Source organism: Chroicocephalus ridibundus, chromosome Z (genome assembly GCF_963924245.1).
Source record: "Chroicocephalus ridibundus chromosome Z, bChrRid1.1, whole genome shotgun sequence".
Lineage (NCBI taxonomy): Eukaryota > Metazoa > Chordata > Aves > Charadriiformes > Laridae > Chroicocephalus > Chroicocephalus ridibundus.
This window is the reverse complement of record NC_086316.1, coordinates 4,463,293-4,484,799: the sequence shown is the minus strand read 5'-3', so window position 1 is coordinate 4,484,799 and position 21,507 is coordinate 4,463,293. Positions and strand designations below refer to the sequence as shown.

The 21,507-nt window shown below is 40.4% G+C and overlaps 1 protein-coding gene across 15 annotated transcripts in view; it reads right to left on the bottom strand.

The window, feature by feature from the left end:
• Window positions 1-14,254: 14,254 nt before the first annotated feature.
• The window catches only part of MEF2C (myocyte enhancer factor 2C), a 140,779-nt gene continuing 133,526 nt past the window's right edge, over window positions 14,255-21,507 (bottom strand). For 12 of the 15 annotated variants that reach the window (XM_063321409.1, XM_063321415.1, XM_063321411.1 and 9 more), the window contains one exon: window positions 14,255-19,023. In XM_063321409.1, the coding sequence (XP_063177479.1) occupies window positions 18,702-19,023 (322 nt within the window). In that variant the 3' untranslated portion in view covers window positions 14,255-18,701. The remainder of the gene's footprint in view (window positions 19,024-21,507) is intronic. The other 3 variants (XM_063321420.1, XM_063321421.1, XM_063321422.1) reach the window with 1 other exon arrangement.

Genomic DNA, 21,507 nt, shown 5'->3' with positions numbered 1-21,507 from the left:
CCAGTAGCTCTTGGACCACTTCCCAACTTCCATCTCTCTTCTCTTCACAGTTGCAAAGGAAACTACTCTTACCAGAGGAGGAGCTGTGGAAAAGGATATATAGGTGAAAGAGCAGCTTGGGATCTGAATGTTTCTAGGACAATCATGGTCTTAGACAATTTTGCCTATCGAAGCCATATACTGCACAAAGCAAAAAGAAAGTAGATGTAGATGCAAGGCAGAGGAAGATGAAGCCTCTGAGGCCTCTAATATGGCATTGCTAGAAGACTTCAGCTGTGTTAAAGCCAATGCTCCTGTGTGATTGCTTTTCTGTGTTATTCTAGGGTGACCTTGACAACTGTCTGAACATGTTCTGCGGAACCCCAGCTTATGCAGCACCAGAGCTGATCCAGGAAAAGGCATACATTGGCTCAGAGATACGGAGCATGGCTTTGGGTTAGGGTTTTTTTCCTCCCCCAGTGTATTTAAAGGTGGTGAGGTTCAGTTACGCTCACTTGGTTTCTCTCAAATACTACTGGATAACATTGCCTGGGTAGTTCTCAGAAGCTGTGTGACTGGTCTCGACACTTACAGCCTGGAATAGCACATGGTGCTCTTGGCCAAAGGTCATGTCGCTGGCCAGTTTGTCTCTGACTACTCCTTTGCTGTCTCTGTTTGTTGCTCTGTATTTTAGTGCCCTAGGAAACAGCAGTTTAAATGCTTTCCTTCTACTGCACATTCTTACAAGCAGCGATTTGTTCTGTTAATTGTCCAGCTCTCGTGGCAAAATTATGTGCAGTCTCAGTAACTTGTATGATTTACCAGGCCTGTCTGTAGCTTGAAATTCGTGCATGAAAACTTGCTCCCTTTGTACTGCGCAGCATAGTAAAATTTGAGAGAACCAAACCATGGAGAATGTGCTACTTGTCTTTGTCAGTCCATCCAAACTGCTGTCATTGCAATCCTTTCAAACTTCCTAAATTGCTGTGCTGTGGGATGAAGTCGGTCTTTTTTCCTTCTACACACCTTTGCACCACTCTCCTTGGCCTCTAACTCCTGCTTTCCTTTTTGTTTTGCTTTGCTTTCCATGAAGTCCAGTGCTTTGCAAGCCTCCTTCTTCTTTATGGTCTAAGTTGGAATTACGGCATGAGGCGGTATGAGGCATGTGGACCTTGTCGTGCCTCTACAAGCAGAGAAGAAGCAGTAGAGCTTTCAGTTTGGTTGCAACTGTGCTGGCAGTGGCTGTAATCAGTAACACATTACCGTAGGAAACCCCTTGTGATTCCTAGTTTGATTTCATTTTTGCCAGTGAAATCCTTGTAGACTTGAAGGTAATGCAGTGATTTGGTGACCTAAGGGGAGGATATTGGTTTTACTAGTGCTCTAGCTTGAGTGAATTGAAAATTGAATTTGGGTTGCGTGCTTGCACTTGGAGTGTAAAAGCTCTGTCCAGAATTAAGGAGCCTACTTTTCACAAGTTGTATGTGGGCTTTGCCAAAGGGGGACAATATTACCTGTCTCTAAGCCATTTTAGATAGCTCAGGTTTGCGAACTTCCCCTCACGTTTATTTTTTAGGCGGATATTTGGAGCATGGGAGTACTGCTGTATGCTCTACTGTGTGGCTTTCTCCCCTTTGATGATAACAGCCTCATGGCTGTCAATAGGAGGATCATGGTAGGTATTGATAGTGCTGGAATACGCTGGGAACAGACATTGCTAAGCATTACAAGAGGCCTTTGCTTTTCCGATGACACAAGCTGTTGAGCTGTGCCTTGTGCGAGAAGGCGTACCTGCTGAATTTTGTCACACTTTGCTACTTTTCCTATCAATATTTTGTGTGTTTATTTCCACCTTTGATCGACCCCTGCAGTACTCTATCTTGGTCCTATTAATAGGATAGGAAATTGAGTTTGAGGAGAGCATTTTCTTGCTGGTGGGCTGGATTTTTGTATCTGAGCCTTGATCTGGCTTCTCCCTGTATTGTAGGGAATAGAATTGCAAACATGTCATTTGATTTACCCAAAATAATGTTCTTAAATGTCAGCCATTCTCATGCCTACCAAAAGCAGGGTTCTGCATCTGCTGTTATGCTTTCCTCCTACAAAATGAGGAGGAAATGTAAGACACGATAATCAACAGAAACTTGAATAAATAGTAATAGAATTCAGTAATTGGTTCTGTTTCCCTGTAAACTACTGCTCATGAAGCTAAACAGCTGCTGTTCCACACCATACACACACCTCTGCCAATCACTTCTAAGCTACCGTAACATTTATGTTGATAAAGCTTCCAGTGAGTGAGCAGGATGAACAGTAGCTGTGTTGGGTTAGGGCTTTGGCTTCCTCTACCTCTGTCTCCCTCTCTCACCCAGAGTCTGATATGTCTAAAAAATGCCAAACCCCCAAATTCCTGGAGAGTGTTCAAGGACTGCCCTGGTAGGACGCAACTGACAGCTGATCTACACAGGGAGTGTTTTCAGGGTGCATTACAATCAGGGCTCTACAAGGTGCAGGATCAGTTCATCAAACAGCATGGCTTTTTAATCTGGAATTGGAATGAACTTGAGTACCTTGACAGAAGATCTGTAGAAAGCTCAGTATAAGTCTTTGTAAAGAACTTAAAAAAAAAAAAACAACTCCCCAAAAAAGCGCAGTAGCTAACTGATCCAAAGAGATCTTGTAAAGGTGCCGATACTCAGATGAGTCACCGTTAAAATCATAGGACTTTCCTACTTGAATAATCTAGAATATCTTGAGTAGGAAGGGACCCATAAGGATCATGGAGTCCAAATCCCCGCTCCTCGCAGGATTACCTCCAACTAAACGGTGTCACTAACAGCCTTGTCCAGGTGATGTTAGCAAGCATTTGCAATTTCTCAGTAAAATCACTATAAATGGGAATCAACTAGGTTGTTAGACAGACTTGAGCTGCCTTTCCCACTCTGCTTGGGGTGTGAACTGTGTTGTTGACCTATAAAGTTCCTATACATTGAAAACTTGTCCATTTCTAAGCGTACTTTTGTAGGATGACAGAAAATCCTTTATGCTGGTGATTATGCCAAGATGCAGAACCTGGTAAATGATGGAAGTGATTAAGTTATTCATTCTCTTAAACTTGTCACTAGTTGAAAAGTGAACAGAGAGTTTAGATGTGGAACAGAGATCTTAAGATCATCCAAGATGGTGTCAAAGATAGTTATCATTGTCTAACGTGCACAACAACTAGGTGCTGAGTTGTTTGGACTGACAGAATGCTGGCCAGTGAAACGTTTTTAAGGGAACTGAGACAAAAGTTTTCAAACTCAGTCTGGCTGCAGTTGGAAACCGATAATCTCACAGGTGTTAAGATGCAGGCTTGCTGTTTCCACTCTGAAGCCCTTAATGTGTTTTAGGTCTCGGTGTTCTTTTCAAGGCTAGAGCAGCATGTCGTGGTTTCACCCCAGCCAGAGACCAGGACCACGCAGCCGCTCACTCAGAGCCCCCAACTGGGATGGAGGAGAGAAGCGGAAGAGGAAAAGTGAGAAAGAACTTATGGGTTGAGATAAAGACAATTTAATAAGCAAAGCAAAAGCCAGGCATGCAATCACCCCTTTGGAATGCCACTAAAATTCCATCTTGGAATTCAAGATGTCTTTTCAATATATGCCACCACTTTCTAAAATTGGAGATATTTGAAGAGGAGTCTTGTCATCTTCTTTTAAACAGTCTTCACACTCTTTTCTTCATCTTCATTGACTCCTTCCAGGTGACTCAGTTTCCCAACTTTTATTTATTTTTTACTGTGACTTCTGTCCTCTTTTCCTCATGTATAGGAACTTGTCAAATCTCTTCATTCTCCCTGCACATCAGAGCACAGCGGAAAAATGCCATTAGGGTGCCCGTGATTCAAATGAGTGCTGTGCTGTGACCCAGCTTTGCCCTGAGGAAATGTACACAGCCATATGCTCTCATGTTTTGCTTACAGAGATGGTAATTCAGATCGTTAGTTGATTGTTTTATTTCACGACATAAAATAATACAAACAGGTGAACACGTGCATATATTTTCCCTGCGGCCAGTTTATTTTTTTGATAGGGATTGTTTGGTATGTTTTCTTAAAAAAAATGTCCTCCCAAACACTATAGCTGTACAGGAACAGACAGACACTGATTATAAAGTTTTACCTGCCACTTATTTTAGACAAATGTAGGGACTTTGTACTAAGCTCATATAGTCTTCTGAACACGTATATTTAAGTTCCACTATTGTGTATCACAAATGACAAATTTAACTATAACAGAGCTATATACTTCAGCATAACTACATACTTAAATTGTCCTACCCAAGCCTTGTAAGTCATGGAAAATATTTGCCATATATTGCTTACCTGTGAGCAGATATATAATTACCAGTGATCTTCAAAGCCTTTTCAAATATGCCATTGGCTTCTCTGAAGAGAGAATATAATGTCAACTTACAAAAAAAAAAAAAAAGTGTTTCCATCTCTACATTCAGAGATTTAAGGTCAGAAAGGACCGTTTCTATCACATAGTCTGTTGTCTCTATTTCCAAGCTGTAGAATTTTGCACAGGAAGATAACGCGAGTGTTATTTTTACCAAAAACTTGCCAGCTCTGCGAGCAGCAAAGCAGCAGCACTACCAGTTTTTACAGGTGTTCTGCCCGATGGGAGCTGCTGCCATGCGTCTGAGGGCAGAGCTGGGCCAGTAGGGACTGTTAACAAGCTGGGGTTTTACCTGCAGATCTATCAAAACAGAGAGTCATTAACACAACAGAGACAGAAGAGCACAAGATTGCTTCCAGCAAATGCTAGACTTTGGGATGTAGATCACACGAGCAGCGGGCAGTGTCACAACACCTATCCTCGTCTCCCCCACTTTGACGAGTGCCCGCTCACGAAGAAGAAAAGGATCTCCTGCTGCTCCCCCAGGAGCTGTTGGCGGGAGTGCTAAGGAGGGACACAGAGTTAACCACTCATCAGGGGCAATAAGTTTGAAAATCACTTTTAAACTGTTTTGACATTTTTCCTTTGTGAAATTCTTGCCCCAGGAGCAGGGATTAGCAGACGAAGGGGCAGATCATCCTTTTATGTGACGGCTTAGACTAACTGGGTCTGCGCAGCGAAACCAGCAGATGCCCAAGGGAGATGCCTGGGTGCTGCTATGCAGAGCGCGTTTTGTCCACCTGCAGAAATGGTCACGCAGCTCCTGAGGTCCCTGCTGAGCCTTTGCCTTTGTCCAAGTGCCTTTGGACAGACAGGTACTCCTCCAAAGACCACTGAAGGCAATCGGAGCCCTTCCAACACTCTCAGTGAGCTTCAGCTTGAAATGCGCTGTGGACCTGTCTGGCCCCTTCAAGCAAACTGGTGATACAGCCGTACAGGGATGTATGTTGTATGCTCAGCTACGTGGCCTGACCCCAGCTGGCAGCATAACTACAGCAGCTTCTCCGAAACAGCAGTTGGTCTGTTTGGCTTTGTCAGAGAAAATCAGTGCGATTGGGCAGCTCACACTCTCACAGCTATAGAAACTTTTATGATAAGACACTATAATGAATAAAAAAGATTGAGAGGGTTATGCTGTCTACTGGAAAATTAGCCCTAGTTTAAGGAAGTTTTCCTGCCTTTTACATAGTGTTATCTTTCCATGCTTGGCAAACAGGCCAAGTGAGGCAAACTAGTTCTCCATAGGATAAATAAATTATGGTGTTCTTTCTTCCACCTTCTGACTAGGAAAAAGAAATTTTTTGGTTCATAAGGAGCCAGAATGGAATTTTACAGCTTAACACAGAACACACTTTTTGGTACAGCACAATTGATGCTTGTTTGTGCAGCCACAGTGGCCTAGAAGCTGAATCGTGATATCCTCAAGTGTGTGATGAGAGTCTTGGCTGAGCTGAGCCTTGAGGTGACGCTGCCTGACATTTTCTTTCTGTGAGCATCCTCACTAGTGCTCTCTCTCAAGCAAGGTTTATTGATTTTTACAATTAAAATGGTAATTGCTAAAAACAAGAAAACTTTAAGCATGGAAATATCGGTTCTGCAGGAGGAGACAGTAAATAAGACTAGAGAAATTAACTCTCTTTTCTCCCTGTTCCTTGTAGTCTTCATTATTAGTCTTGCGCTCCCCTTTGGCAGCCTTTGATGGCCTCTTGCATTGTACAGCCTTCAGACAATTCTCCTCAGCGTCCTAGGAAATGTTCCTTCCCTCTCTCTTTTTGGTCTTTTCGGGGGGAGGAGATTCCTCACTGTAATCTGTACCTGACTCCTGCTGGGAGCTCAGCCTGTGATTATACATCATTCCAGAAACTCCCTGCTCAGTTTCTCCCAGGGAAGGCTGCGTCTCCATGTTTTTCCAGAGGACTTTGCCTGCTTAAAATAGCGAGAGCCATCGCAAAGGAAAGTGGCTGGCTTCCCAGACACAGCCTTTCAAACAAAACTTACTGTGTGCACAAAGTAAACTTTAAAGAGATAAAACACCCCCTTCACCAGGTGTATCACCTGTGGGATATACGATGCAGCAGCAGAAGAGAGAGCCCAGTCAAAGAAATCACCTTATTCAAGAAAATTACTTAATTATATAAAAAAAACTTGCAAAACCTCAGAATTATAAGCAGTTGATTATAGTTTCCATGTTTTTTCCTTCAAGACCCTCATTCAGCTGTTACTTAGCCTGTGATTTTCAATTAGGGTCTTCTTACACAGAGTGTAAATAAAATTGGACACATCGTTAGCCCTGAGGAGGTGAACACTTCCCTCGTTATCCTGGCTTGAAGTGGGAACCTTGATCTGATCCAAGGCGGGAAGAATACACCAGCCTGATTGGGGCTCCCTGGCACGAACGAGTGGGTGGGAGACGGACAGAGGGGATTAGTGATTCTAATTATCACTAATCACTCAGGAATGGACAAGCCAGAAGTGCTGGTCCCAAAGTAAAAACTGTGATCCAAGTGCTGCTGAGCAGATACACAGAGGAGGAACAAAACTCTCCCTTACGCAAAGATGTCCTCAAACTAGTATTTCCACAAACCATTTCTTCACGGTGAATTCTTCTTGCGTGTGTAGACACACATTTAAACAGCACTGTATAAACTGATGTCCTGGTTTGAGGTAAAGCAGAACCAATTTTCTGTTTTAGTAATTTTACTTTTCAGCTAAGCCTCTTCTAACTAACTACGCTCTGAAATTAACGGTATATTGTGCCGAAAATGTTCGCTCTCAGAGTGATAAAACCTATGTTTATTGTGAATACCAGGGAATAGTGTGCAGAGAGACTCTTGCTTGTACTTATTCCTATAACAACCGAGGTCAGTTAACTTCATTATTTGCCCCGTTGGAGGGCCGGAAGCGGAAAAGTGTAGAGGGGTCATACCCGTGGGGAGGAGCAGACAGAACAGGTGACCCAAAACTGACCGACAGGGTATTCCATCCCATCTGCATCGTGCTCAGTATAAAAGCTGAGGGATCAAAGGGTCTGCTCTCTTTCTTCAGTAGCTGGTGTCCGAGGAGGGCTGTGTCCATTCTGCCTTTGGCTTTGTGTCTGTACGCAGTGGTTCAAACGTCCTGTTCTGCTGTTGTATTTAATTCTGATCCACACTGTGATTGAATGCATAGCTTCTTTACCCACAGACCTCAGGTGTTAGGTAATGTATTCTGTTATTAATTGCACTTCAGTTTTACCTTGGGAATGTTTACTTCACCCTTTACTGCTCACACCAAATTGTCACCAGAGGATGGATCCCAAACCATGACAACCGACCATTAATTCTCAGGCTAAATTTTCTGATTAAAATGATTTCTTTCACTAGAAACATAACATTCACTCTCTTTCTAATAGGACATTCTGTCCTAAAGTCTGCTAAGTTATATAAAAATATCAACAGAAGAATTAAAAAGGAACAAAATGGCACCTTGTGTACATCGGATATTAAAAGAAAAAAAAAGAAAAAGAAGAAATCATGACAAGTCAGGAGAATTTTGGGATATCACTTTGCATAAGGAAATCTTCTGAAAAATAAGTCCATACAGATATGCTATTACATTAAATCATCTCTCTTTTCTGTCCACCATCTCAAAACATGTCAGAAGGAGATAAGCAACCCCTGAGGTCCAGCGTAAAAATCATGTGCTTCAGAGTCTTCCTTCTAGCCAGAGCACACCTAAGGCAGTGCAGCAGAAGGGGGCTGAGGCAAGAATACATATTTTTCTCCTTTTCCCGTTATCCATCAGCAAGGGGAGAGAGGGACGTCTGAGTGTTTGCTATGGCATTAACTGACTATGGAAGTTGTTGGAGCACCTATTTTTTCTGTGGCTTTCCTGTGACTGCCTTTCCCTAAAACAATAGCTCAGCCAGCACTGTGTTTCAAAGCTGCTGCTCATCTGACAGTTTTCTGAAGAAGAAAGAATTTTGCTTTCTCTGAACCATATTGATGCGATGATGGGGCTTTGTGTGTGTCCTCATAGTATCCTGAAAGCGTCTTAGAATAATAACTAAAGAGAGGAAATGCTAGATATTTAATACATTGAGTCAGGAATTTAATTGCAGCAAGTACCTAGTATTTAAGAGGTGAGAGGCTCAGAAAGGCCAGCAGTGTGAAGAAACTTCAACAAAAAGCTCAAGAGATGATTGCCAGGGATACGTTGCATGTTGGAAGAAGAAAATGCCCCTAAATTGCAACAAACCATAATATACCTCACGCATATCCGTGTTGCATCCTGCAGAAATAGAGTGAATCAGCCCCAAACACTGTGTCAGGAAAAACTATGTTTTTAGGAGGGAGAACGTGCGCTTCCTCTGCTAAATTCAAAAGTTAAGAAAACAGTACCCTAATGCCTCAGAAATTCTTGCCCGCATCACACTCCCGTGTGTGCTGATCAGCCACCTTTGTTCTTCTGATAACCTGGACTCCAAGCCATACTGTTCTTACTCTTTGCAAGGTCTTTTACCTTTAAAAGGGGATTAGAAGTCATTGCACTTGTAACTTCCATTGCTTGGTCTGCAGGTTGATTCTAGTTCTGCAAACTCCCAAACCATTGCTATTTGCACTTGTGGGCGACGCTGACCCAGCCATATGAAAAGCTAGAACAGGGGTCGCTTTTCAGCTATTCAAATGTAACTTCTATTTTTTAATCATTCAAATATAGGACAGCTGAGATTTCAAACAGATTTCAAAAAAGATGGCACTGAAATTATGTTTGCAGACTGCTTACTCTTCTTCCATGCTTTTCCATTTGTCCAACTGTCTTCTATCTTCTATCTTGGGACAAAGCTTGTTTTTCTGCAGGAATCAAACAACTTGATACACTGCGCTGTTCAGCTGATATTCAAAGGGTATAAACAGAGAAGGAGTCGTTGCAGGAGGCTGTGTTTGACAAGGGCTCAGCTGCTGCCTCTACATGTTAAGGTAATACAAGATAGATTTTTTAAAAATTATTATTGTATTTACACTGCATCTGTTGTGAGCATTTCTCATGAGCTGCTAAATTACACTCGCTAAATGGTTTCATGGTTAGACTATTAATAAACTTGACTAGTTCACAGTCTCACAGATACAAAAACATTTTTGGAAAGTCCTAAAATACCTCAGCCTACACTCAAAGATATTAGAGGCAGTAGAAACAATAGTCTGGAAGCCCTTGAGTTTGAGCTGTGTAATGTATCCATGGAATTTTGCTCAGGAGTTTCCGCACTTAGCCTTGTAATTTTGATTAAATTACAGCATGTCCTTCGTTAAGTTAGTCTAGGTAGAGAAAGAAAAGGCATGGCTAATCCAGCACAGGCATTTCCACACTGGTCCAACGGGCTGCTCGCAAAAGCCATCTTAAACCCATGAGCACATGGAATACATTTCCTGATAATGCTTTTCCATGGAATTCCTGTGTAGCTGGGTACTCCGACAGCGAACAGAATTCATTATTTATGCTGTGCACGTACATGTTTTATTAATTTCAGTTTGATGCCTAATACTGGCATATTAACATATGCAGGCAATTTTTTTTTCATGGTGGGAGCAGCCCCAATGCGTTAGCTGGCACTTTGCAGATAACTACACATCTGTCTTTTGAGCAAACTTCTGGTGCTCAGTTGAACAGCAGGTATGTGAAATTACGGGCCCAGGTGTGTTCTCATTTCCTACCCCCATACTTACACACTGATATTGTCTCATTCCTGTACGTGCACATTAGTTCTATCAACCATGCATCCTTAGCTGTACTTGTGCGTCTGTAATTTATGCAGTTATTAGTTTTTCCTGGCTGTCATACAACAAATAAGCAGGTGCATGTTTACCCTTAAGTCAACTGGGTGCGCCTCACAATATTGAAAAAGCAAAGCCATACTAAATGGAAAGGTCTGACAGCTCTAGCTCTTGGCTTATTATGTATGCTGACTGCTTCATTTGTACTGTATTAATTTCTAACACCATAAAATGAATACACATAGACTGAAGAAAAAGGGTTTGCAGGGAAAAGAAGGAAGGCTATATTATCTAGACACAAGAACTGCCATATGGGATCAGATCAAAAGTCCATTTATCTCATTATCTTCTCCCTGACAGTGGTCTGTAGGGGATTTTCAGTGGAAAGAACATAAAAAAACATGGCATATTTGAATTCTCCCCTAGAATACCTCTCATTTTCAAGAAATAAGTTGTGGAAAATCTTCCTTTACTCCTTCATCTGGGAACTGTAAGTGTATCATCATGCATAACAGGACAAATGGAGCTACGTCCTGCTAATTTATCTAACCCCTTAAGAACTCACCCAGGCTTTTGGCTTCCATGATGTTTTAGGGCCACAAGTCCCACAGCTTAATTACATGTAATGTGGTCATCACAAGTCTTTTTGAACCTGCTGTCTGATAGTTTCTTTGGACATCCCTCACTTCCGCTATTTTTGAGAGAGACGTAGGTGTTTGAGAGCATGTAGGTGTTTCCTGCAGATCTGCTGTCTCCATGCCATTCTCATAAGCACAAACTCTCTCATTCATTTATTTTCCAAGTTGAAGACTCACATTTTATGAAATTTCTCCTTTCAAGCAGATTTGTTCCCAGCTTCTCTTATTCTATATTCTTTTTAAGGTGGAGTAACATGTATTAGATCAGTTTCCCACCATACGAACACATCTGTAAAGAATGTCATAATGATATTTTGTAGTCTAGCTCCCAGTTCCTTTAAAAATAAAAATCTTTATGCAGTGTAAAAAGTTGCAAAAAAAGTGACTTGGGCCTCTGCCGAGCAGAGATAAATCTAGTTCAGACGACTAAGTGCCACATGTATTGCATTTTCACAAGCTTGTCTTTGAAGGTGCAGAGTGTTGCTGTCAGGGAACAGCCACGGTGCAATCTCCTCCAAGTTTGTGTCTTAAACTTTGCTGAGTGAAAGTTCGGTATCTGTAGTCTGAGCGCACTGCTGTAAACCAGGCTACTTTTCCTCGGCTCCTGGCTATGAACTTAGCACACTTAGGCCAGGAACCCCTTTTCAGCTTTTCCAAGCTAACTAGTATGTAATACAGAAAATTATAATTAGAGAAAGTGATGCTTTTCCTGGTAAATAAATGTCAGAGGGAAACAAAAAGGTTTCATTTCAAGCACCATTCTTTTGAGATATATTCAGATATGTAGGCACAGAAAGGCAGAAAATAATGTGTTTCAGTTTTTTCTTTACTGTGAAATTCCTTCCTTTGTGATGAGTTTCTCAGTGGTTCAACACGCAACCTGGTAAATGCAACTGATTGCATTCCTGCTCGCCATTTTGGTGGTCTGCATGCTGTACCTCGGCTTATCAACTCATTGTAGTCAGATTCCAGACGCTTGTTCCTTGTTTCCTCCTTTTGAGTCCTGGTGATACAACACACTTTTGCACATACTTGTCACAGGATGCTGCATTTTCACTGTGAGACTGCGCAGCCTATCCTGAGCAACTCTCCTAAATACAGAAAGGAATTAGCAAAATTGTAGTTTGCACCAATTATGCCCCCCAGAATGATGCAATATGTTTTCTAGCCTAAAATAAGTTATGGGTCGTTGTCCAAACAAGTACAGATACCTGAAACTGAAAACCCTGGGCAGCCTATGGAGGCATCACAGACAGAAACACAAGGACAGAACACGGTATAAAGAACAATTAGAACAGCAAAATTTGCAGCTTTCAGAAGCAATGTACTCATTTCAAATCCATCATTTGCACAAGCATCCTCATGTTAGCTTTGAACTACCTCTAGCAATTACAGTGACACAGAACGGGACCAAAGCATGCTGTGAAATCTGCTGGAAGAGGAGGAAGAAATAGCTTCATCAGTAGAAATACTACTGTTAGCCATAATGCCTGCTAACAACAGCTAACATTGTCTGGCATGTGTCTACCTGACCTGCAGAGAATGCAGTATAGATTTGCCTAGTGCAGGTGCTCTGACATGAATGCAAAATAAACGTAGTCTGAGTTTGCAAGGGCTAAGCAGTCTGAGCGTCCCAAAATCAGGAACTCCAGAAAACCGGATTTCTATTTATATGTAGATGGGAACATTCACGGAGCAGGTAAAGCCTTGCTGCACTGGTCTGCATTGGTAAATTTCCACTGAATTAATGAGTAGTCAGCTATGTTTGTCACTAGAGGCAGGAACAATGTCTTTCTGCTGTTGGCAGACTAAATGGCCTGATTGTTTTAAAATCATTCCTCTTTGCTGGACCCCCTCACCCCCCAGTATTTTACCTGTGGAAATGCAGGCATTACATTTGAGGAAGGGCTGGGTACGAATGGGTCACGCTGAAGAGAAGCAAAGGTATCAACAGAACCAACAGTCTGCGCTCTCTTTTGCGAGACATGCAACAACTGTCTTGGCATAGCTTTCCAGGTCTAAAAAGAAGCTATAACGATTTTTGCTAAAGAAAAAAAGGAAAAACTTTGGAAGGAAAGCAAACACTTTGGATGCAGAAGTTATGTAGCTTAGTCATCTCAGATGGCACACTTCACAATTGCTCTTCAGAGTGACATACGTGAGCCCAAAGTGAGAAAGCTTATTTAAAGAACTGCTGGCCTCCTCATTTCTACTGCAACACACAAGTTTAAAAATTGTTTAAAAATATAGTTCATAGAATATAAAGCAAAGTAATCAGTACGTATATGGTTATTTGTATGGTTCTTTTTCTGGAGCAATAAATATGAAAACAGAGTATATAACAGACTCTGTTTGCTAAGGAATTCCTTTTCCAGTGCAGGTATGCCATTATCAATATTAATCATACAGATGACTGATTGTGGGAGCAAGTAATCCCAGACATGAATTCTCTAAGATTCCAGAGCGTATTATTACACTTTGACTGCATTTCCAGGAATATTTTGCTTACCCTTGCCAAGGATGACAAAAAGTGATTTACTTGAGAAAAATGCATTATGACATAAAATCAATGACATTTAATCTCAGTCTTAGCATCTAATTATTATGCTGTGTCCAACACTGCGATACTAGAAATACTTCTGTTTAAAAAAAGTTGTCATTAAAAGCAACAGGTAAATAACAGTACAGCTCTTTTCTTTCAAAACATATTTAGGAACTAAGCCTTGTAATATTATTTTTGAAATTGCCACATTCACCAAGCACCTTAAGTTATTAATAGCTTGTCTGCCTCTGGCATGAAAAAACATCTTGTTGAATTGAAGTAATTCTTGTATTCTTGGACTCCAAAACTATAAATGTTAGCAGGGAAAAAAAAATAAAAAACAACAAAAGTACACAAAAGGGAGCAGATTAATTCTGACACGGTCCCTATGAAGTTACAGAATATATATAAAGCATAGACCCAGCGATGTATGATTTTGACACAGAGCATGCTTTTTTTTTTTTTCTGTGGGGTTTTTTGCATAGTTCTCCCCATGGGTAGAATTTACAGGATACGTAATTAGAGGAATCTGGATTCCCCGTCAGGGACTAAGTACCTAAAAGCCAGGCGTTACCTCACCAAGCTCTTCTGCTGGCTCAGACATGGGGGCCAGGTTCAGATGGCCTCATTCAAAACGACACTGACTTCCAGAGCAGTAACGGCGTTTCTCTGCCTTGGTGGGGCGATGTGTGGTGGGGCATTTAGGTTTGCGAGGCACCGATATGCTCAGGGCACCGTAAAAAGGCGCTTCGCTTCCTAATCAAGCACAAGCGACAGGCAGAGGGACCTCGAGGCATCTGCCGGTTGTTAAAGTGCTCATTCTTTCATGTGTTACAGTGCAAAACAGTGAAAACGGAACATGATTTAAAATAAAAAAAATGCACCACAGACACCGTATCACTAAGAAAGCCAGTAACTTTACTGATTTGTCTGCAAAATACAAATTATACCTTATTTCCAGCAGGAGAATCTTTTGAAATTTTCCCATTTTTGTTCACTACAGACAGCTGAATTAAGTCCCTTGAGATACACAGATGTGGTTTAACTTAGTTATAACATCTTGTCATCTAGTGGCGACAAAGTCCAGCTTATGCCGCTGTGAGCCTCTACTTTAATATTTGTTGCAAATGCTTGTATGCTCCCATTTACAAGCTATTTTGTTATCACCATTGTTTTATGGAAGCAAATCCCCATGAAAGAGAAGAAAAAAAAAAAGAAAAAAAAAAAGGATACAACAAACCATCTGAAGCAATCCAAGTGTAATGCCTGCGGTAACCCAGGTCTGATATTAGTTACTCCACAAAAGACTCTGGTACTGCATTTTTTTGTTTTTATTTTTTAATGAGTTACTTAACTGACCTTTTTTTGAATCAAACTGAGGTACGGATCAGTCTGAGGTATGAGCAGGGAAGGTAGAAACGCAACACCTGATTATGAAAATAATCAAACAGATATTTTTCATGCAGAAGGTCTGTGGCTCAAAGCTTGGATTGCTCCACATCTTTGGTTAAAATATATTAACAAAAGCCTTTTATTACATCTACAGTCTGAAGCATTCTAACAGACACCAATGTTCCATCAGTCCTTCAAGAGACCTGTAGTGGCAGGAAATTAATGCCATATAACTGACGACATCACAGCAGATGGCACAAACAGGAACAGATGAAGTATGCCATGTTTAGGCAACAGCCTTTATTGAGGTTTCAAGTGGCTTTTAAAAAATTACAAAGCATTTACCTTCAAGGCGAAGGAAGAAGGAAAACAAAACAGCTCTGTTAGGTCTATAGATAAAAGAGGGTATATAGGATAACACATACAATACAAAAGGGTTGACATCCTTGAAAACAGTCTATGAGTTCTTTTATTCTTATGCTAGCTTTACCTGAAAAAGATCTGAGGACAACAGATATTTTTTTTTTATATTATTCATTAAAAACTGCTAAATTCCTCTTCTGGGAAAAATATAAGCCATTTTGTTATAAAACACAACTTTCGAAAAACACTGAAATGACAAAAGCTTTACTGCGAATGGCTCAATGCATACAATATACAGGTTGTGCAGATAGGGTATATCATATAATTGTCACCAGCAATTAAACACTAACTGACAACACCTTTTAATAGAGGTTAGCTTAGCTATAACAATGCTTGCAGTTGTCTAGAATGCCACTTCAGGTGTTTGAACTTACAATTAAGAATGTTGCCTAAAACATTATATAGCATGGGTTAAGGTAAAGTAAATGTTAATACTCTTTCAGGGCTCTGCCCCAAACTCCTTAAATACAAAGGAATCACACAATAAACCCAAATTAGCTTTGCAAATACAATAAATGGTAAGGTACAGATAAAGGAACAAGAAAGGTAGACAGTTATAGTTTACAGAAAGTGACTTCACAATCAAAGTTGTGCTTCTTATCATTAGATCAGTTTGCAAATATGCATTATCCCCCACAATTTTGCCAGTATAAGTTAGTTGCCCTCTGCAGCAGGAACAAGAGGGATGACTGGCATTTATTTTCACGTGATTCTGTTCTACTTGTGTTTATACAAAAATCACTGTCAGAGTTAATATAAATTGCCCAGGCAATACGTTTCACGCTACTTTCTGCTTAGTTACTTGCAGTAATATATTACACTGCATCTTCGTTAAATACGCTATCTTTCTTTTTTCATGCGTTGCTGAGGCAAATCGCAAGGTAAACTATTAATATGGCTATTCTTCATATATCAATAGACCAAATCCCCTTCCCCACTGACAAGTTTCTACTACAATACTGATAAAGTTGTATTTTTTCTTGAAATGACAAGGTACATTTGTGATATATTTGCATATTTTTGACACACCAAAGTTTAAAATTCTCAGAAGAGAATACGCGTATAGGTTTGTCTGAAGGTGAAGAAAGTGGTTTCAAAAACAGTTTTTTTGTGTTTTAAAATTAATTATGGGCCCCATTTTGCCTTTTTTTTTGTGTTTTGTTTTGTGTTTTTTTGATTTTTTTTGGTTTTTTTTTTTTGTGTTTTTTTTTCTAAACATGCGTATCTTTTTCTTTACCCTGCAGATTGCTACACAAGATAAGATGGATGCATTCGTAGCACAGTATTCTGCTTAAAGAGTTTCCAGATATGCACTAGCCCCTGCACAGCTGAGAGTGCCTGTAAGGCAGGCTTCTATAAAGTCACGATAAGTGAAAAACGTATGTCCTAATGCACGCTGTAGTCTGTTCATCATTCACTACCACAGAGAGATACACTCTGTCACCGAGCAGTGCACAGCAACTGCATGTGTCAGTGGGAAACTGAGTGTGGATTTCCCTTAACAAAATATTCTGTGTCGATATTTAGCTGTCGCAGCTATCCTTCATCATAGTGTCAATGCACGTAGGTGAGAGTTGGAAGGACTGTTGGAAAAAGGAGGAATATTACAGATTTACTATGGCACTAACATTTTGCTTAAACACTTTTTCCCTTCAACAGAAAAGTTAAACTGAAACATTTGAAAACATCGTTTTCTTCTAATAAACAAGAGGGACAAGGAGGGACTTAAAGAAACGATACCCAGAAATTCCCTCTGGTCAAGCTATTTTATTCAAAGGAACAATATGAGGCGGGAGAAAACGTGGATGCCGTACGCTGAAGCAAATCTTGCAAATACACCGTGAGCGCTGTTCAACAACGTGCCCACTGTGAGATGACGTGACGGTGGAGGTCCATGGGAACCAGCGACCTGGTGGACAATATTGGCTGTGTAAGATCAATCGACCTCTTGAATGGTCCTTTAATTGATGAGTTTTAAATCTGCGAGAGAGGGGAGTAATCTTTATAATAGGCATGCTCGTGCCAATCCCTCCCTTTAACTCTCCCTACTGCTTCGGCAAATATTCACCTGCGCTCACGTAACTGACAGCCGTTAGAGCTGTACACCCCATTCTGACAGGCAGAATACCAGCTTCATTAATGAGAAAGGGCCAAGTTATGCCACTTCGTCATTGAACCCATGGAAAACTACAAGATACGCAGGACATTAAGTAATAGAAGGGCCCTTAACTTGTTACAATGCACAAAACAGCATGAAAGAACTAATCAGTATATACAATGGATCGCAGTTCACCCAACTGATTGTAAAATGCTGTATTAAAATGATTTAAGTTGTTACACCATGGGTAAATCCCAACTTTTTTACAGATCAGTCTTTCAACGGTTGACTTGGATCTGTAAAATGTATACCCAGTAAAAGAAAACCGAAAGAAAATAGTTAAATGTGCAACTGCACAAATATAATTCCCCACTATTAAGATAACAAAAACTTTTGCTATTACCATAATTATTATATATATTAGAAAGCTATACACAAGCATGTTAATTTCACAGATTTTTTTAAAAGATTCTTAATATTTTATATAATTAGAAATACACATTTCAAAAACAAAACTTCTGCAAAGAGAAAACAGTTATCTTGGTTAGCAAAGCATGGAGTTCTTCATGGCTTAGGGTAGTGCTTTCTATACAAAAAGTCCTTTTTGTTTGTTTCTTAAGGACTGTTTAAAAGATTAGCGAAGCTATCAAGGAAAAAAGAACACATTTTGGCTTAAGGAAACTACAAAAGCCACAAATGCTTTGCAAACTCTGTCTTACTTTTTAATATGAAAATAAGCAAAATGTAATGTACATATTTTTATATTTTTTTTTATTTAATAAGTGATGCAGACCCAGAATTTTTAAAATTAAATATGTTAGCCCTCGAACTCAACATTTTCACAAGTATGGTCCTCTTTAAATGTTTTGATCCTTTTAAACTGAGTGCCATACTCTAATGATATGCCTGCATGTTTGTGAGCATTTTCGGTATGTCAGGTGACCCGTTCTCTTTCTAGCATCAATTCATGGCCACCCAACCGCTGGGTCTGTCAAAACATCTGTACATTTTCTATATGTTGCATAACAGCTGCTTTCTCTCTCAGTAAAGATCTGCCATTTCTGGCAAATGTTTTCCTTTTGTCTATTTACATGTAAATAACGTTGAACCTGCAACATGACACTATCTATTGTAACATACATTTTGCAAGGGAGCACAACAGTGAAAAGAAGTTAGCCTTAAAATCTATTTTGTACAAGTGTTCTGTTGTACAACTCAAGTGCTAAGCTTATCTCAGCATTTCTGTTTATCCTTATACTGTATCACTGAGGCAATTTAAAAGTACTTTTACAAAACAGAGTACCTGACTTTTTTTTTATTTTTTTTTCCACACACGGCACATATAATGCATATCGACCCCCCCTCCCCCATTAAGGTATAGCACACACACACTGCAAGAAAAAAAAAAAAACAAACAACTAATAGGTAATAATGTTATCATGTCGCCCATCCTTCAGAGAGCCGCATGCGCTTGACAGAGGGGCTTTCCCTTTCGTCCGGCGAAGGTCTGGTGAGTCCAATGGGGGAGTGGAATTCGTTCCGGTGATCTTCTCGGTCACTTCCATCGTAGGAACTGCTACAGCTGCTCAAACTGTCAACGGGAGATCTCCCCGCCTCATGGCGCGTGTGCTGTGGGTATCTCGAGGGTGTGGTGGTACGGTCTCTAGGAGGAGAAACAGGTTCTGACTTGATGTTGAGGCTTTGAGTAGAAGGCAGGGAGAGATTTGTACTCTGAGATAAATGAGTGCTAGTGCAAGCTCTGTAGGAGGAAAGGAAACCCAGTTACAGACGGAGGAGGCATGGAGCCCCCAGATATGCACAAACACTCACACAAAACACCAGTGTAAAGGCTCGCGCAGGACCAGCCCATGCGGAAAGCGCGAGGACTGTTTTCTGGGCGGAATCCACAAATTCAGAGAGATGAAAGCATCACAACAACCGTGGTTGAGCGGGACGTGCCCTCGGTTTGAAAGGAGGTCTGGCTTTCAATCTCTCTCTCTCTCTTTTTTTTTGACTCAAGTGTCACAACAAATTTGGGAAGGCGAGCCTTTGCACTGTTGGAACCACCTGCAGGTTTCTTTACAACTAATGCTTGTGTGTGTGTATGCACCGGCTGAGACGGGGAGGCACGGACTTTCTGCTGGCACTAATCCAATTAGTTTGAATGCACTCAACTGTTTTTATTGCTGTTCATTTTGGCACGTGACTTCAGATGTGAAACAGGAGCAAAAATTTGGGCCAGGTACATTTTATACCTTTAAGAACAGAGTTGAAATTACTGGTCCTAGGATTGACATTAATAACATACCACAGGCAGGCAAGGATTTAGATACGATTTTATGGTTTAAATATCTGAATTCATAACTCAATCCAGAATGCTTTTGAATAAACTACTCAAGAGAAGCTGAAGAGCAGTGGAAGATGCCAGAGGATTGTACTGTTGGCCTGTAGGAGAGCCCAGCTCAGAGGATGCTCCAAGCATTGAGAGAAACTGCTACGCTACAACTTTTTCAAAGGCAAGATACGTAACTCCCATTTTCTTTCTGTGCGTTTTTGTGGGCAGGCAGTGGCAGAGGGAAGCTGAAACAGGCAGGGAGGAGAGTGAATATCCAGAATGCGCTTTATCTCTATGGGGGAAATGAGATCACACTTGCATCTGCAGGATGTTTTGTACAAAAGCACCACCTCCTGGTAAAACCTGACTTTTCTCTTGGTTATTAAAAGAGAGTTCTCAACATGCACTTCACATTACGTTCCACTTCAGGGACCATTTGCTAGGCCAGTTAGCGTCCAACCCCAGAGACACAGTTTCAAGGTTTCTACTCGTGAGTATTTATACCGGGGGAGGCTGAAGGCAGTAGGGGCAACAGGCTACTTGGGCTCGGAAGATATTAAACCCAAAGGGATGTGCTGGCATTTTTACTGCTAGCAGAAGAAATATTGGGATTTGGAAGTAATTTTTAAACATATAGAAGAAACAATTAAGTTTAGCTGTGTTATTTTTATTCATCGGAGTATTCCACTTTTCCTGATATCTTGTTAACCGGGAGTTGAGCTTTACTTAAACAACATTCACTATAACTTTGATGAAAGACAAAATGTTTTTTTTTCCTTCTGACAGGTTTGAAATGGAACTATGTGGCTTCAATATTGAATGATACCAGCTGCCTTTATCAGGAATTATTTCAGTCTTTAATTATGGATGCATAGAAAACAGAGAAAACAGGATGTTCTACCTCCAAGTGCTTTTATCTACCCTTCATTCCTACACAGGTGAGTGTATCAACATTTGCAGTGATCCTTCACATAAGTTAGTGAGTAACAGCCCTCACATTAGCAAATGTAGGCTTTTTTTTTTTGGCAAACAGGACATTTTCTTTGCTTTTGTAACTATTAAATTAACACATATCAGAAACTGTAAATATCAGACTTCGTCATTCCAATTTAGTGAAATATTCCACTCTTTTCCTAAAAACTTGTTGAAAAGAATCCAACAAGAATTAGAAATACATTCCTGGGTTTTTTTCTGCTTTTCATTTCCAGTGACTTTATTTTTCAGTTGCTTAGGAGATGCTAGGACTTCACCTGGGAAAACAGGCTGCCAGTTTAGCACGTATGATAAGATTACATATGATTTTAGATGCCAAGATTGTAGCTAAACCTGAAAGTCCCATAATACAGGATGGTGGAGCCTGGGGATTTGATTTAGAACTGTTTGATATGAGCGGATGACATGTCACTTTGCTAAGCTGGGGACAGCTAAAAAAACATGCTAGTTAAAAACAACCATATTCAGGCAAATTTGTTTGCATGGAACATACTTGCATTCTACTGTGTGACAGCCTGCAAAGGAACAAATCTAGAGGGGTAAGATGCATTTTCGATGAAATACAGCTAGTATTGCTACACTGCAACGCTCGCATTTTGATAGTGTTTCAGAAGTGAGTATGAGAACGCATCTCTATAGACTTTTTAGATTCCTTGTGATTCGTCAGCGGGGTTATGTAAACACTTGGCATAGAAATTTGTGGCAGTTTTAAAAATGCTACAGGTTGATCTGCATTTTGAATACTTTTTTTGTAAATTGAAAAAAGGTGAAATCGTCACTTTGGCAGGTTAAATTTGTGAGGTTTAAAACAACACAAATTAAAACAATTATTTTGTGTCATCAATCACTTTTTTTTTCTTTTTAAATATAGTCTTTTTCTGCTAAAATCTGTTTTGTTGGAGACTAGAATTTACA